Source organism: Muscardinus avellanarius (assembly GCF_963383645.1).
Source record: "Muscardinus avellanarius genome assembly, chromosome: 16".
Taxonomy (NCBI): domain Eukaryota; kingdom Metazoa; phylum Chordata; class Mammalia; order Rodentia; family Gliridae; genus Muscardinus; species Muscardinus avellanarius.
The window spans coordinates 20,036,199-20,049,679 of record NC_137802.1 but is presented as its reverse complement, the minus strand read 5'-3'; the positions used below and the strand labels follow the sequence as shown (position 1 = coordinate 20,049,679).

The 13,481-nt window shown below is 42.8% G+C and overlaps 1 protein-coding gene across 1 annotated transcript in view; it reads right to left on the bottom strand.

Annotated features, from left to right (window-relative positions):
• ZZEF1 (zinc finger ZZ-type and EF-hand domain containing 1) overlaps nucleotides 1-13,481 on the bottom strand; it is a gene marked incomplete at both ends in the record, with an annotated part of 182,721 nt that overhangs the window by 15,971 nt on the left and 153,269 nt on the right. Inside the window, 6 exons of the mRNA XM_080713975.1 lie at nucleotides 1,015-1,206; nucleotides 2,021-2,140; nucleotides 4,316-4,515; nucleotides 7,680-7,812; nucleotides 8,596-8,770; nucleotides 9,965-10,242. Of these exons, the coding sequence (XP_080570101.1) occupies nucleotides 1,015-1,206; nucleotides 2,021-2,140; nucleotides 4,316-4,515; nucleotides 7,680-7,812; nucleotides 8,596-8,770; nucleotides 9,965-10,242 (1,098 nt within the window). The remainder of the gene's footprint in view (nucleotides 1-1,014; nucleotides 1,207-2,020; nucleotides 2,141-4,315; nucleotides 4,516-7,679; nucleotides 7,813-8,595; nucleotides 8,771-9,964; nucleotides 10,243-13,481) is intronic.

Here is a 13,481-nt window from a genome sequence, read left to right as displayed (position 1 = left end):
TAAATTGTGAATGGTAGATCTATGAATACAAGGCACCAATAAAAAATAAAAAACAAACTAGAAAACAAAAAATAGACAAACAAAAAATGTGAACTGTAAAGACTTAATTACTATAGTAACTTCAAAGAAAACGAATACTGAAGCACCAAAGGAACTCGTGTGCCAACAGAGCATGGCTCAAACAGCAGCACTCGCCCTGGCATGGCCCTGTCAGCTGCTTTGCAGTCGTCCCATACGCAAGCGTGCCAGCCGGCACAGAGACCTCAGCACCGTACTTCCTTCTGAGATTTCTGAAATGTTACTTGTTCTTCTGATATCCATCACACACTCTTTGTTTAGTTTTTATACAGTCCAAGCCGCACCATTCCACATCACTCCATACGAGAGTTGGTAACAGTCTGGGAAAGAAGGATCATATTTCTTTCTTCCTTCTTTTTTCTTTTGGTGAAAATGGGGATTGAAGCCAGGGGTGTTCTATCTTTGAGTTACACTCCAAGCCCCTACTGTTTTTTTATTTTGAAACAGCATCTCATTAGGAGACCCTGCTAAGAGTCTAAGTTGCTGAGGCTGGTCTTGAACCTGCGAGCCTTCTATCTCAGCCTCCCAAGTGCTGGGATTCCAGGTGTGCACCACTGTGCCCAGCTAAGAGAGTATTTGTGAGAAAAACTAGGGGTAGAGGATTGGGGAGTTCATGGATAGGCCTTAGGACTTTAGTAAATCCTGGAAATTACACGCAAATTTTTACATGCGTATTTGAATATGTAATTTATGGAGAGAGGGTCAAAACCTTTTAGGTCTATGACCCCCAAACATTTAAAACTATGGCTATGTGGGCTATTCTATTCTTCTGCATCAGTTCTGGACAAAAAGATAGACCATCTTTAGGAAACGAAAACATGAGTCTGAAGCATTTTTGTGTTTAGTGAGTCACGGTCGAGTCATTTTGTACTAAAAACCAACCCATGGGATTCCTCTGAATCCCATGCTCCACTGCACGGTGACCTGAGAACATACCAAGAAACATATTCTGGTGGGCTCATCCAGGCCCTCAAGAGGATCCAGCTTTTTCTGCTCTGGTTCTCCAGGGCTGCTGACCGGCCGTTCCACCTCTTCCTCTTGGTCCCCTCGCTCATCCAGCTCGAGGTCGCCATGCTCCACCTGATTGTGGATCTCCGTTTTTGAAGAGTACAACATGATAGACAGAATCTGCACAGAGAGGAAAACAGGCAGGGAGGGAGGTAAGCATTCTGTAGGTGAAAAGGCCACACTGAAGAAGGCTAACCAATATTTCACCTAATTTTATTTCATTTTGTGGTACTGGGGATGCAATCCAGAGGCATTCTATCTCTGAGCCACACCCGCAGCCCTATTTATTATTCTTTATTTTGAAACAGGTCTCACTGAGTTGCAAAGGGCCTCACTAAGTAGCTGAGGCTGTCCTTGAACCGTGATCCTCCCATCTCAGCCTCCCAAATGCTGGGATTACAAGCGTGCACCCACGGCCTGGACCTAACTTTTGAAGACATCAGAATTCACAAAGGAAGTTGGGTGTGGTGGTGACACTTCACTTGTAATCCCAGTTCCACGGTAACTCCACTAAAAAAGAGTCTAAGGCCTGGAGTTAATAGCAATAAAATTAGAACTGTCAACTGAAATTCTACATAAAATAAACATAAGGGGGAATAAATTTAGAAACTGATTTAGTCCAAAGGCACTTTAAAGGGAATTAAGAAATAATTCAAGGACGCACTTTACTGCCATGATATAATGGTCAATTACGTGCTTCCATAAAGTACTTCTCCAATGTTCTTTTAACAAACATCAAATTCATTTTCCTAACAGGAGAAGACAGATATTGTAATTCCTAATTCCAAAATGGAAAACAGAAGCAAGGCACTGCTTTAAAACCAGCACAGAGCGAGAGTAAACAGGGCAGAAGCGGCTACAACAACCACTGCTTCTAGCTCCGGGTGGCAGACTTGCACCAGGCAGCTGCAGCAGCGCCTCTCTTGTCCCTTACTTCCAGGTCCCGGAGAAGCCACGTTTTACTGAAGCCGGTCCCTTTGCTGCACTTCTTCACCAGCAGCTTCAGCAGATCAGTCTGAAGGAAGGTTGCATGGGTCTCTTCAAAACCATGAGCCTGCCAAGCAGAAGAAGAGTGATTTGTAGCTGCCTTAGAGTGAAGAAGGTACAGGCCATTGGAGAGAAGTGAGCCTTTCTCAAGCCCAGTCTCAACTGGTGGCCCAAGCTCACCTCCCAGTGAAAATTCCAGATTTGGTAGGAAAAATGCAACTCTGAGTCTTAACCATAGCCCACTGCTTGCTCAGTCACTGAGCATAGGTTTTTTTTTTTGTTTTTTTTTTCTCATTTTTTAACCTGGGATGGATCCCAGAGCACCAGACCTGCAAACCAGGTGCTTTGCCACTGAGCTGCATCCCGACCCGCTCATTCACTCTTTAACTCATTAGTTAGACAAACATTTGTGTTTGTATATGCAGGGGGTGGGTTACTGGAGATTGAACCCAGAAGGAATCTTCCCTCTGAGCTAGTCAGGCCTATTTTGTTTTTTATTTTGAAACAGGGTCTAAGTTACCATGTGCTGCCTTTGAACCTGCAATCCTCTTGTCTCAGCCATTTAAGTACTAAAATTTTAACAAATTTTTCTCCCCACAGTATTGGGGACTGAACCTAGGGGCATTCTACCTGGAAGCTATAATCCCAGCCCTATTTTTTTATTATTTAATTACTTATTTATTTATTTGGTGGTACTGGGGATGGAACCCTTCTACCACTGGGCTACATTCCCAGACCTATTTTATATTTCATTGGGAAACAGGGTCTCTTAAGCCAGTGAAGCTGGCTTCAAACCTGCACAACCCTCCTGTCTCTTCCTCCTAAATGCGGGGATTACAAGCATGTACCACCACGCCCGGCTTAATTCTTCATTTTGAACCAGGGTCTCACTGTCTCACTAAGTTGCGGAGAGCCTCACTAAGTAGCTGAGGCTGGTTTTGAACCTGCAGCCCTGTCTCAGCCTCCCAAGTACTGGGATTATAAGCATGAGCCACCACATCCAGCTTAAAAAACATTTTTGAAACCTTTATGTCACTTCCTTGCTTTCTACGTTCCAAAAGCTCCCTAGTGCTACTGAGGCTAAAACACAAGCCATCATCATAGCTGACAAGATCCAACCATACTTGTCTACTTCTCTGGCCTTATCACCACTGCTGCCTTATCTCAAAGCCTCAGAGGTTTTGTGTCTAATCTGTGACAATCATTCCTGGTTCATGTTAAGGCCTGGAGCTTGCTCTTCTTTCTGCCCAGTGTTCCAAGGTGGACTCCTTATCTATCACCTCACATGTTACCTCCTCAGTCTTCAGAAAAGCTCCTTCTGACTCAGGGCAGTCTCAGTGGCTAGTTGAGTGGAAGCTCCGTGAGCGTGGGGACCTTCTTTCTAGTTCACTACTACATAGTTCCATTTGACTGCTGGCACTTGACAAATATTCACTGAAGGAAGGGTTCAAAGATCTTGGCCATCAGGAGTCCATTTCCCCTTTCCTGCTACAATGTCAGTGATGAAACAAAGCCCACCTGGTGATACATGCCATGAACAAAACAAAGAGCAGATGGGTGATCTCAGCCCTACAGCCACAAACTCTCAGGACTGGCTGAGACCTAAAATGCCACCAGGTCCAGTTTCCTGTGGTGCTTGAGTCCCCTCCATGACCTCACCACAGCGCTGCCACTGAATACCCTTCAAAGCCACGCGATTACAAACCCCAGTGAGCTGCTCCTTTCCTGGTCAGCCCTGGTGAGAAGGTGATCTTGCAAGGGACTGCACTGAGTCTTGAAGGTGCCTCTTCTCTACCAGCACCCTTCAGGCTCTGGAAGAAGTTCTCACCAGTCAGGGCTGCTCACCACTCTATATCAAATACCACTGGGCTTTTTACCTTGTCTACCTCCTCCCATCCCACCAGCCAGACCTACTGCTTAAAGATGCCATGGGCTGCTGCTCAGAAAGCAGAGAAATACCTTCTAGTCCACTGTCTTCTCACCTGTCAGGTCATGTCCTCATGAAGTCATAGTACCTGAATCTGTGAAGTAGCATTGAAAAATACAGAGAACCAAACTATTGGGAAAATTTGATTTCCTCTTTACGGTTATCCTTATACAAGGCCTCACAACCACTTAAAAAATAACCAGGTTACCATGATTAACCATTCATCACAATAAGATGGGATTTCCCCTTGTTAATTCCCTGCAGATGTCAAATCACAGCCAGAACTGTTACCAAATGGAAGAGGCTCAGCATTACCTTTAGTGTTTTGTATAAACCTTTGAGGGCCAGGGACAGGATCCAAGTTGCTTCCACCGCCTCAGAACAATGGCTGTCCACGCTGGTTTGTAAAAGGTGACTGGCAATGAAGGCAAAATGTTGGGAGTACTGGCTCGGCTGGGCCTGAGAGTCACCACACTCTTGGCCTCCTCCTTTCTGTACTAGCTGGTAGTCCTTCACTGCAGTGACGTCAGAGGGGAGAGACAGGCACAGTCAGCAGAGCTTCTTGCAGCGAGGTTTCTTCCACAGTAACGTGCCTTCTTATAGTCAGAACTATGAAACCCAATCTCTTGGACTAAGTCTTGCCTATTATATTTATGGGCAGCTTGAAGGTGAGCACCAAAATGGTACTGGGCCACCTACCCACTGAGCAATTGAGAGGGACAATTCACATTCCTAGTGAATTGACAAGCAGGTCATCTCCAAATGAAGTTCTTAAAAAGAGCACACACAGGACTTGTACTTCCAAACAACATGGAGTTACAGGGACTGATTTTCTGTCCTACACTGAAACAAACAAATAAACATATGCAGCAATGGTTTTCAGACACTGCAGAACAGGGAGTCAAGCAAGGGCTATGATCCCTAGAAGTTAGGTGTGCCCCGCAGAAGTGCTGAATATTTGGAGACAATTTTTAGGCTGCGGAGCATAAAACAGAAATCCAAGCAGAGTCCCAAAGTTTCACTGAATTAAGGAGGCAGAGATTAGAGTTCAAGGAAATCAAAGCAGCTTGAATTTAAGGGGCAGACTATTTCCAGAAGGAAGATGCAGAGAAACAGAGATGGGTGGGGAAAAATCTCTAGAGATCCAAGAGGGCTCATCACTGGGTCTTAGGCTGAATGTTGATCTGCATGTACGTGAGAGGAAACCGTCCAGGGAAGGAAAAAGAACGAGCAAAGGGCAGTAAGCAGAACAATTTCTGGAGCTCATACAAAGCTGGGAATGTTTTATCTTCTCACTAATGAGAATGGAAGTATCCTGAGGGGGCAGAAAAGATATTTAAAGATGAAATGCTTGAATTTTCCCTGATTCAGTAACAACTATATGCCCAAAGAGTTCAATAAATCCCCAAGTAGAAGAAACATAAAATCAGGCCAAGACATATAACAATCAAATTGCTAAAAACAAGTGATGAAGAGAAAAACCTTAAAAGAAGCCAGAAAAAGGACGCAGTCAGAAGAGCACAAAGGTAAGAATGACAGCAGACTGCCAGACTGCATACCAGAACCTACTCAGACCGGAAGACAATGGACACAGTCTTTCAAGGGGTCAACGAAAACACTATCTAGTATTTTGTTTTGTTTTGTTTTGTTTTACCCAGGGGAATTCTCTTTCAAAGATGAAGTTGAAAAAATCATTTTCTAGGTAAACTGAGAGATGTTGTATCAATAGACATGCACAACTGCTAAATGAAGCTTTTCTGGCAAAAAAAAAAAAAATGAATCTATTCAAAGGAATAAATCCACCAGAAATAGTAAATATATAGCTAAATACATATTGTTTTTCATTTTAAGGTCTTTTAAACTATCTGATGATTTAAAGCAAAATAATATATGGTGAGTTTATATCATGTAGAATAAAATGTGTGATAACAATAATACAAAGGATGAGGGCAGGGAATGGAAATAAAAGTATAATTATGCTTTTGTGAAGTAGTATGATATTTAAAGGTGGAAATATAGCCGGGTGTGGTGGCACATGCTTGTAATCCCAGCGCTTGGGAGGCTGAGACAGGATGATTGCACAGGTTCTAAGCCAGCTTCAGCTACTTAGTGAGGTTCTCAGCAACTTAGTGACACCGTTTCCAAATCACGTATAAAATAGGTCTGGGAGTAAATCCTGGAGGTAGAAAAGGCCCGGGTTTCCACCCCCAGTACCACACACACACAAAATAAAAGGTAGAATATGTGAGCTAAAGGTGTATAGTATAAATCTAAGAACAATCTCTTAAAAAATTAACAAAGGAGATAAAATGGGATCATTAAAAATTAAAATGAAAACTCAATCTAAAAGAAGGCAGGAGAGCTGGGAATGGTGGCACACACTTGTAATCCCAGCATTCGGGAGGCTGAGACAGGAGGATGATGGTTTGAGGACAGCCTCAGCTACTTATTGAGGCCCTTCGCAACTCAGTGAAACCCTGTTTCAAAAAAAAAGAATTAAAAATAGGTGTGGGTGAATAGAAATCCATTGTGTGTATTTCCCAGTTTTGCTATCCATTCATCTGTTGATGGTGATCTGGGTTGGTTCCATATTTTGGCTATTACAAATTGTTTTGCTATGAACATAGGTATGCATATGTTGCTGTATTTCTCTGAATTCAACCCCTTTGGAAAGATACCCAGGAGTGGTATAGCTGGATCATATGGTGGATCTATTCCCACCTTTCTTACGAATCTCAACAGATCTCCATGTGGTTGAACTAGTTTGCATTCCCACCAACAGTGTAAAAGAGTTCCTCTTTCCCCACATCCTTGCCAGCATTTGTTGTTGTTTGATTTCTTTATGCTTGCCACTCTGACTGGGGTTAGATGGAATCTCAGTGTAGTTTTGATTTGCATCTCCCTGATGGCCAAGAAGATGGAAAGCCCTGGAGAACATTATATTAAGTGAGATCAGCCAAGCACAGAAGGAGAAGGTACATATGTTTCCTCTAATATGCCCAAACTAGGAAACAGAAAGGATACCAGTGGTACTCCAGATAATGGAGAGGAAATACCAGCAAAGTTTGAATGGAAAGATAGGAGAGGAGGAAGGCTGATCTTGATTAATGAGGGTCTACACCTGAACATGTGTAAAATTATGAATAAGACTGGTTAACCTGGACAACCATTGGTGGGAGGGGGGAAGGGAAAACGGGGGCGGAGGGGAGAGGGCACCAAATATAGTTTAAATGTATACTATTTATGTTCAATAACAAAATTGTTAAAAGAAAAAAATAAATAAATGAAAAAAAGTTAATAAAAATAGGTGTGGGGGTGGAGCTCAGAGATAGAATGCCCTTGGGTTCCATTCCCCCATACCTCAAAAGAAGGGGGTATACCTCGGGGTAGAATGCCCCTGGGTTCAATCCCCATTACCCCCCCCACACACACACACAATAAGATAAAATAAAATAAAATAAGGCAGGAAGAAAAAAAGAAACAAATATCCCAGCAACTTGGGAGGATGAAGCAGAAGGATCACAAGTTTGAGGCCAGGTTAGGACATTTAGCAGGATCTGTCACAAAATAAAATAAAATCACAAGCACAAGAAAGAACCAAGGCATCGCCACTGATTTTATGGAAAGCAGAGATGAACAATTTTCTCCCATTCTTTGAAAAAATAATTATGCTACGGACCTGTTTTTCTTTTCCGAGTTTTGATATCGACAATCACAGCCCTGTTTTTTTCAGTAAAGTGCTTCAAGATGATCACGTTATGGGGCTCATTGGCATTATCCAGATAAACACAGCGGGTTCCCACACACAGGACCTAAAATATGAAAGGAAAGGCAGTTCAGTAGCACCCCGGGACAGGAAAGACTGCCGAGGTGCAAGCCCGGGCCCTTTTGCTTGTGCCTGACTTCAACCAGCACACAAGGACAGGCTTCTGCTCGTCTCCACGTCCAAAGCATGTGGAACAGACCTGGAACAGAACTGGTTTATGCTACTGCTGGATGATGTCGTGTTTTTACAGCCCCGTTGTCCCGATCAGTTGAGAGACACAGTGATTAGAAGTGAGATCAAGGTGAATGCCAAGGTGAAAGACAACTGCTCTTTGAAGTTCTTTGTAATTTAATATATGTTAACACATATTATTTAGAGCCAATTACCAGCTAGGCAAATGAATCAAATAGTTAAACTTAAAAAAAAAAAGAGTCAGCCGAATGCATAAGGTCATAGGTTCAATTTTAAACAATATAAGAAAAGAAAACAAGCTAAACAAACCACCCCAAAATCTTAGATAGATGTATTTATTTATTTATTTATTTATTTATTTATTAGTACAGGGACTGAACCCAGGGGCATTCTACTCCTGAGTTATATTCCCAGCCCTATTTCATTTTTTATTTGGAAACAGGGTCTCACTAGGTTGCTGAGGCTGTCCTCAACTCTGTGGTACTCCTGTCTCAGCCTCCCACATACTAGGATTACAAGCACGTACACCATGCCTGACTGTCCTCAATCTTGAAATTATGCCAATCTATGTGGATTTGTATGCCATGAGGAATCTGACGTGCATGAAGATTAGAGGTGTGGCTGTCGGGTGCTGTACCTGTGGGAAGCCGACCAGTACCAGCAGCGTGAAGATGTTGGTGTGCTTCAGCTGGAAAGGCAGCTGCTTGATGCAGTGGTCCGTGAAGGTGGCAATGACATGTCGCCACAGTGGTGCACTGTTAAGTGACCGCAAGATCTCTGCCATGGAGCACGCCCAGTCCAAACCCACCCGGCTGCAAGGCAAGAGTTCCATTAGAGAGTAGAGCATGGGGCCGAAATCAACTCATCAGAGTTCAGAAATTCCAAGGCAGACCCTGCTCATTAATTTCCTTATGCTACCACATCTGGCTAGGTTTATTATTATTTTAAAAATTAACTGGCAAGTGTTTAAGTTTTTTGTTTTAATTTCTATATTTAAAGTCTAATTAAGCTGGCAGGCACCATCATGCCTGGCTTGTTCATTAATTTTTTTTTCAGTACTGATGATGAACCCAGGGGTATTCTACTTCTGAACTATACCCCAGCCCAATTGTACTGTTTATTTTGAAAGAGAGTCTCACTGAGTTGCAAAGGGCCTAAGTAGCTGAGGCTGTCTGCGAACCATGATCCTCCTGACTCAGCTTCCCATTGCTGAGATTACAGGCATGCGAAACAAAGCCCAGCAGCTCATTAATTTTTAAAACTACAAGAATGTTTTTTATATAAAGCTGAGTAAAAAAATAAAATCAAGACCTGATATTTATATACTCAGTCTTTAACTATGATTTAAAAATTTTCTATAAAAAAGATCACAAGAGGGTATGTATAAATACACACTAACATAGAAGAAAGGTTTAGAAAAATACAGTAAACAGCACCAAATATAAAATATGGTACAAATCTTCATTTCTGCTTTCCAAATCTGGTAGTGTGGCTATGTTTCTTTTATAATAAAAACAAAGCTGGGTATGGTGATGCATGTTTGCAATCCCCGTATTTGGGAGGCTGACACAGAAAGATTTCAGGTTTGTGGTCAGTCTCCGCTACTTAGTGAGGCCCTCTGCAACTTAGTGAGACCCTGTTTCAGAATAAAAAATAAAACTTAGGGCTGGGGGTGTATATTAGAGGTAGAATGTCTCTGGGTTCAATCACCAGTACCACAAAATAAAATAAAATAAAAATAAAAACAGAGTTTCAAATCCAAGGCCTATAAGGGGAAAACCACATTAGAAGATCTATCATCAGACAGTTGAATCATTAGGCAGTGCCAAGGCTGCTCAGCCATTTTAATGTGGACTGATAGCATCACCAAAAACCATCCTATTCTCATAGGAGATTCTCAGATTACAGTACTATACCACCTTAAACTCATCGGCCAGCCAGACTTTGGCCTAAGGGTCCCACTAAGTGGGACAGTGGGGGAGATAGGGAGGGAGCAGCAAGGCTACCTGTCCAGGCACACTGCTCCCAGACTGAAGAGCAGATGGGTGGTCTTCCAGCCATCTGGCACAATGGTACTGTCCCCTGCAGCAAACAGGTTGTGTTTGGCTGAGAGGACCTTGATTACAGCGGCGTCAACCTCTGCTGGTAAAAGACGGACGATTAATTGGCCGAGAAGTCCCAGTGTCAGGTGGTAGGTTTCATTCAGATGGCCTGCGTTGGAGATGACAACCTGGAACATGAGTGGGAGGACGTGTTCCAGGTCCATCAGGGGGACAGTGGGGCCCTGCCAAGAGGAGAAATCTCTTCAGTACAAAGTCCAAACAACTACACCAGCTAAACACTCCATCCATCCCTCATTGTGTGTATTCTTTTTTTTTTTCCACCCTGTGGCATTGAAGATCGAACCCAGAGGCACTCTACCTCTGAGCTATACCCCCAGCCCTATTTTTATTATGAATCAGGGTCTCTGTAGGTTGCTGAGAGTCTAACTCTTTGCAAAGGCTGTCCTCAACCTGTGACCCTCCTGTTTTAGCCTCACAAATACTGGGATCTACAGGTCTGTGCTACCACGTCCAGCTGGTAGTGTATTCTTTAGAACTGACCTAGCCAGGCATGGTGCACATGCTTGTAATCTCAGCATTTGGGAGGCTGAGACAGGAGGATTGTAGTTTGCAGACAGCCTCAGCTACTTAGTGAGGCCCTTTGCAACTCAGTGAGGCCTTGTTTCAAAGTAAATAATAAAACATAGGGCTGGGGGTGGAGCTTTGAGGTAGAATGCCTCTGGGTTCCATCCCCAGGACTGGGAAAAAAAAAAAAAGAACTTAGTTTATTATGCAGCAGGACCAGGCACCTTGGTGCTTACCTGTAACTGCAGCACGTCAGGAGAGACAGGCAAGAGGATCACAAGGCTGAGGACAGCTTGAACAACTTAAAAAATGAAAAGGGAGCCAGGCGTGGTGGCGAAAGAAAGAAAGAAAGAAAGAAAGAAAGAAAGAAAGAAAGAAAGAAAGAAAGAAAGAAAGAAATGGGCTGGGGACATAGCTCAGTGGTAGAGCACACCGGTGTCCCATCTCCAGTAGCATAAAAAATAAATAAAAATAAATATGCGAGCTGGGCATGGTGGCACTTTTTTTTTTTGTGGTACTAGGGTTGGAACTTGGGCCTTCTACCTCCAGGCTATATACTAAGCCCTATTTTATTTTTTTTTATTTAGAAATTGGGTCTCACTAAGTTGCTGAGAGCCTAAGTTGCTGCGGCTGTCCACAAAACTGCAATATGCTGGTCACCTACTGAGATTACATGTATGCGCCCCCATGCCTGGATTAATGGCACATGCTTGTAATTCCAGTACTTGGCAGGCAGAGACAGCAGGATTGCAGGCTTGTGGCAAGCCTCCACAAGTGAGACCCTGTTTCAACACAGAATGCTAACATAGGAAATAAGTTTAGAGGAAGAGGTTCCTCGGTTCCAACTGCAGTCACACACAAACACACACACACACACACACACACACACACACACACACACACACAACACACACACACATGCAATGGCTTTCATAAATGAAATATGTATAATTAGCTGTAAAATAGTAGTCATTTTCATCTGTTGTTTTGTTTGTGGTGCTGGTGATTGAACCCAGGGGAGCTCCACAATGGAGTTACTTTCCCGGTTCATTCTTATTTTTATTTTGGGATGGGGTCTCATCTAAGTTATCAAGTTACTAAGTTACAAGCTTTGAACCTGCAATCCTCCTGTCTCAGCGTCCCAAGAACTGGGATTATAGGCCTGCACCAACACTCCTGGCTAGGGTGTCATCTTATAATTCTACTTTAAGTATTCCTTTACCCTAAAAAAAATATATATATTTGTTTCCTTCCCTCCTGGTATGTATACTGTGAAAGATAAAATAATTAAAAATACACAAAAGTTCAACTTTCCATAATCTATCTCCCCACCAATGTCCAGGATATAACTATTATACCTGTCAACAGATTGAGGAGCAGTCTTCAATCTCCTTCTAAGCACACTTACATGTAACACATGTAAAACAAATGAACAATTTTATTTTACTTATTTATTTTTGTGGGTCTGGGATGGAGCCCAGGGGCATTCTACCTCCTAGCTAAACCCAAACCCCTATTTTTTATTCTTTATTTTGAAAGAGGGTCTTACTGAGTTGCAGAGGGCCTCACTAAGTAGCTGAGGCTGTGTGGAAACCACGATTCTCCTATCTCAGTCTCCTGATTGCTAGAATTATAAGCATGCACCACCTAGCCTGGCAAAATCAACAATTTTAAATAGTTAATTTCATTCCTTACTTCTTTACTTTATTTTGGAATACGGTCTCACTAAGTTGCTGAGGGTTCCTCAAATCTACAATCCTCCTGTCTTAGCCTCCCAAATACTGGGAACACAGGTGTGTACCACCACATCCTGCTTACTTTTCTTTCTTCTTTTTAAATTTTTATTTATTTATTTTTTGGTGGTACTAGGGGTGGAACTCAGGGGCTTTCAACCTCTGGGCTATACTCCCAGACCTATTTTATATTTTATTTGAAAACCTGGTGTCACTAAGTTGCTGAGAGCCTTACTAAGTAGCTGAGGCTGGCTTCAAACCTGCGTGATCCTCCTGTCTCAGCCTACCAAGCGCGGAGATTATAAGTGTGCGCCACCACGCCCAGCTACTGACAGCCTGGAATTTTTTTTGTGTGTGTGTGTGTGTGGTACTGGGGTGGAACCCAGGGCCTTTTCTACCTCCAGGCTATACTCCCAGACCTATTTTATACTTTATTTGGCAACAGGGTCTCACTAAGTTGCTGAGAGCCTCACTAAGCAGCTGAGGCTGGCTTTGAACCTGTGGGATCCTCCTGTCTCAGCCTTCCAAGTGTGAGGCATTACAAGCTTGCAACACCATGCCCGGCTTACTTTTCTTTTTTTAAATACTGTCCAGCAACTTACTTTGTTTCCCGTTCTCCATTATTATCAATAGCAGTTAGATAAACAGCCTAGTACATGCACTTCTCTTGCTATCTTTTTGGTGGTAGTGGGAGAGAAACTATGGGTGTTCTACCACTGAGCTACATCCTTAGGCCCTTTTTAAATGTATTTTGAAACAAGGTCTTGCTAGGTTACTGTGTGCTCATCTTGAATCTGTGATCCTCCTGTCTCAGTCTCTGAAGTACTGGGATTACAGGCATGGGCTGTCATGCCAAATTAATTCATAATTTTAAGTTGTGCACTATTCTGAGGAGCATGATGCAATCCTGCACTGTCCTGTTCCATCTGCCTGGGATGTGAATCGTAGTGTATCTACCATGCCCAGCAATTACATAAAATTCTATGCACTTGAACCACTTGTTATTTTCCATAGGATAAAACAGAAGAAGCTGGAAAAAAACTATAAAATTATTACTTTCTGTGTGATTAGAGAGTACTAAATAATATGAAAACAAAGCAAATGAAGGACAAAAAATATTTGGAGCTAGGCGTGGTGGTGCACAGCTGGGAGGCTGAAACAAA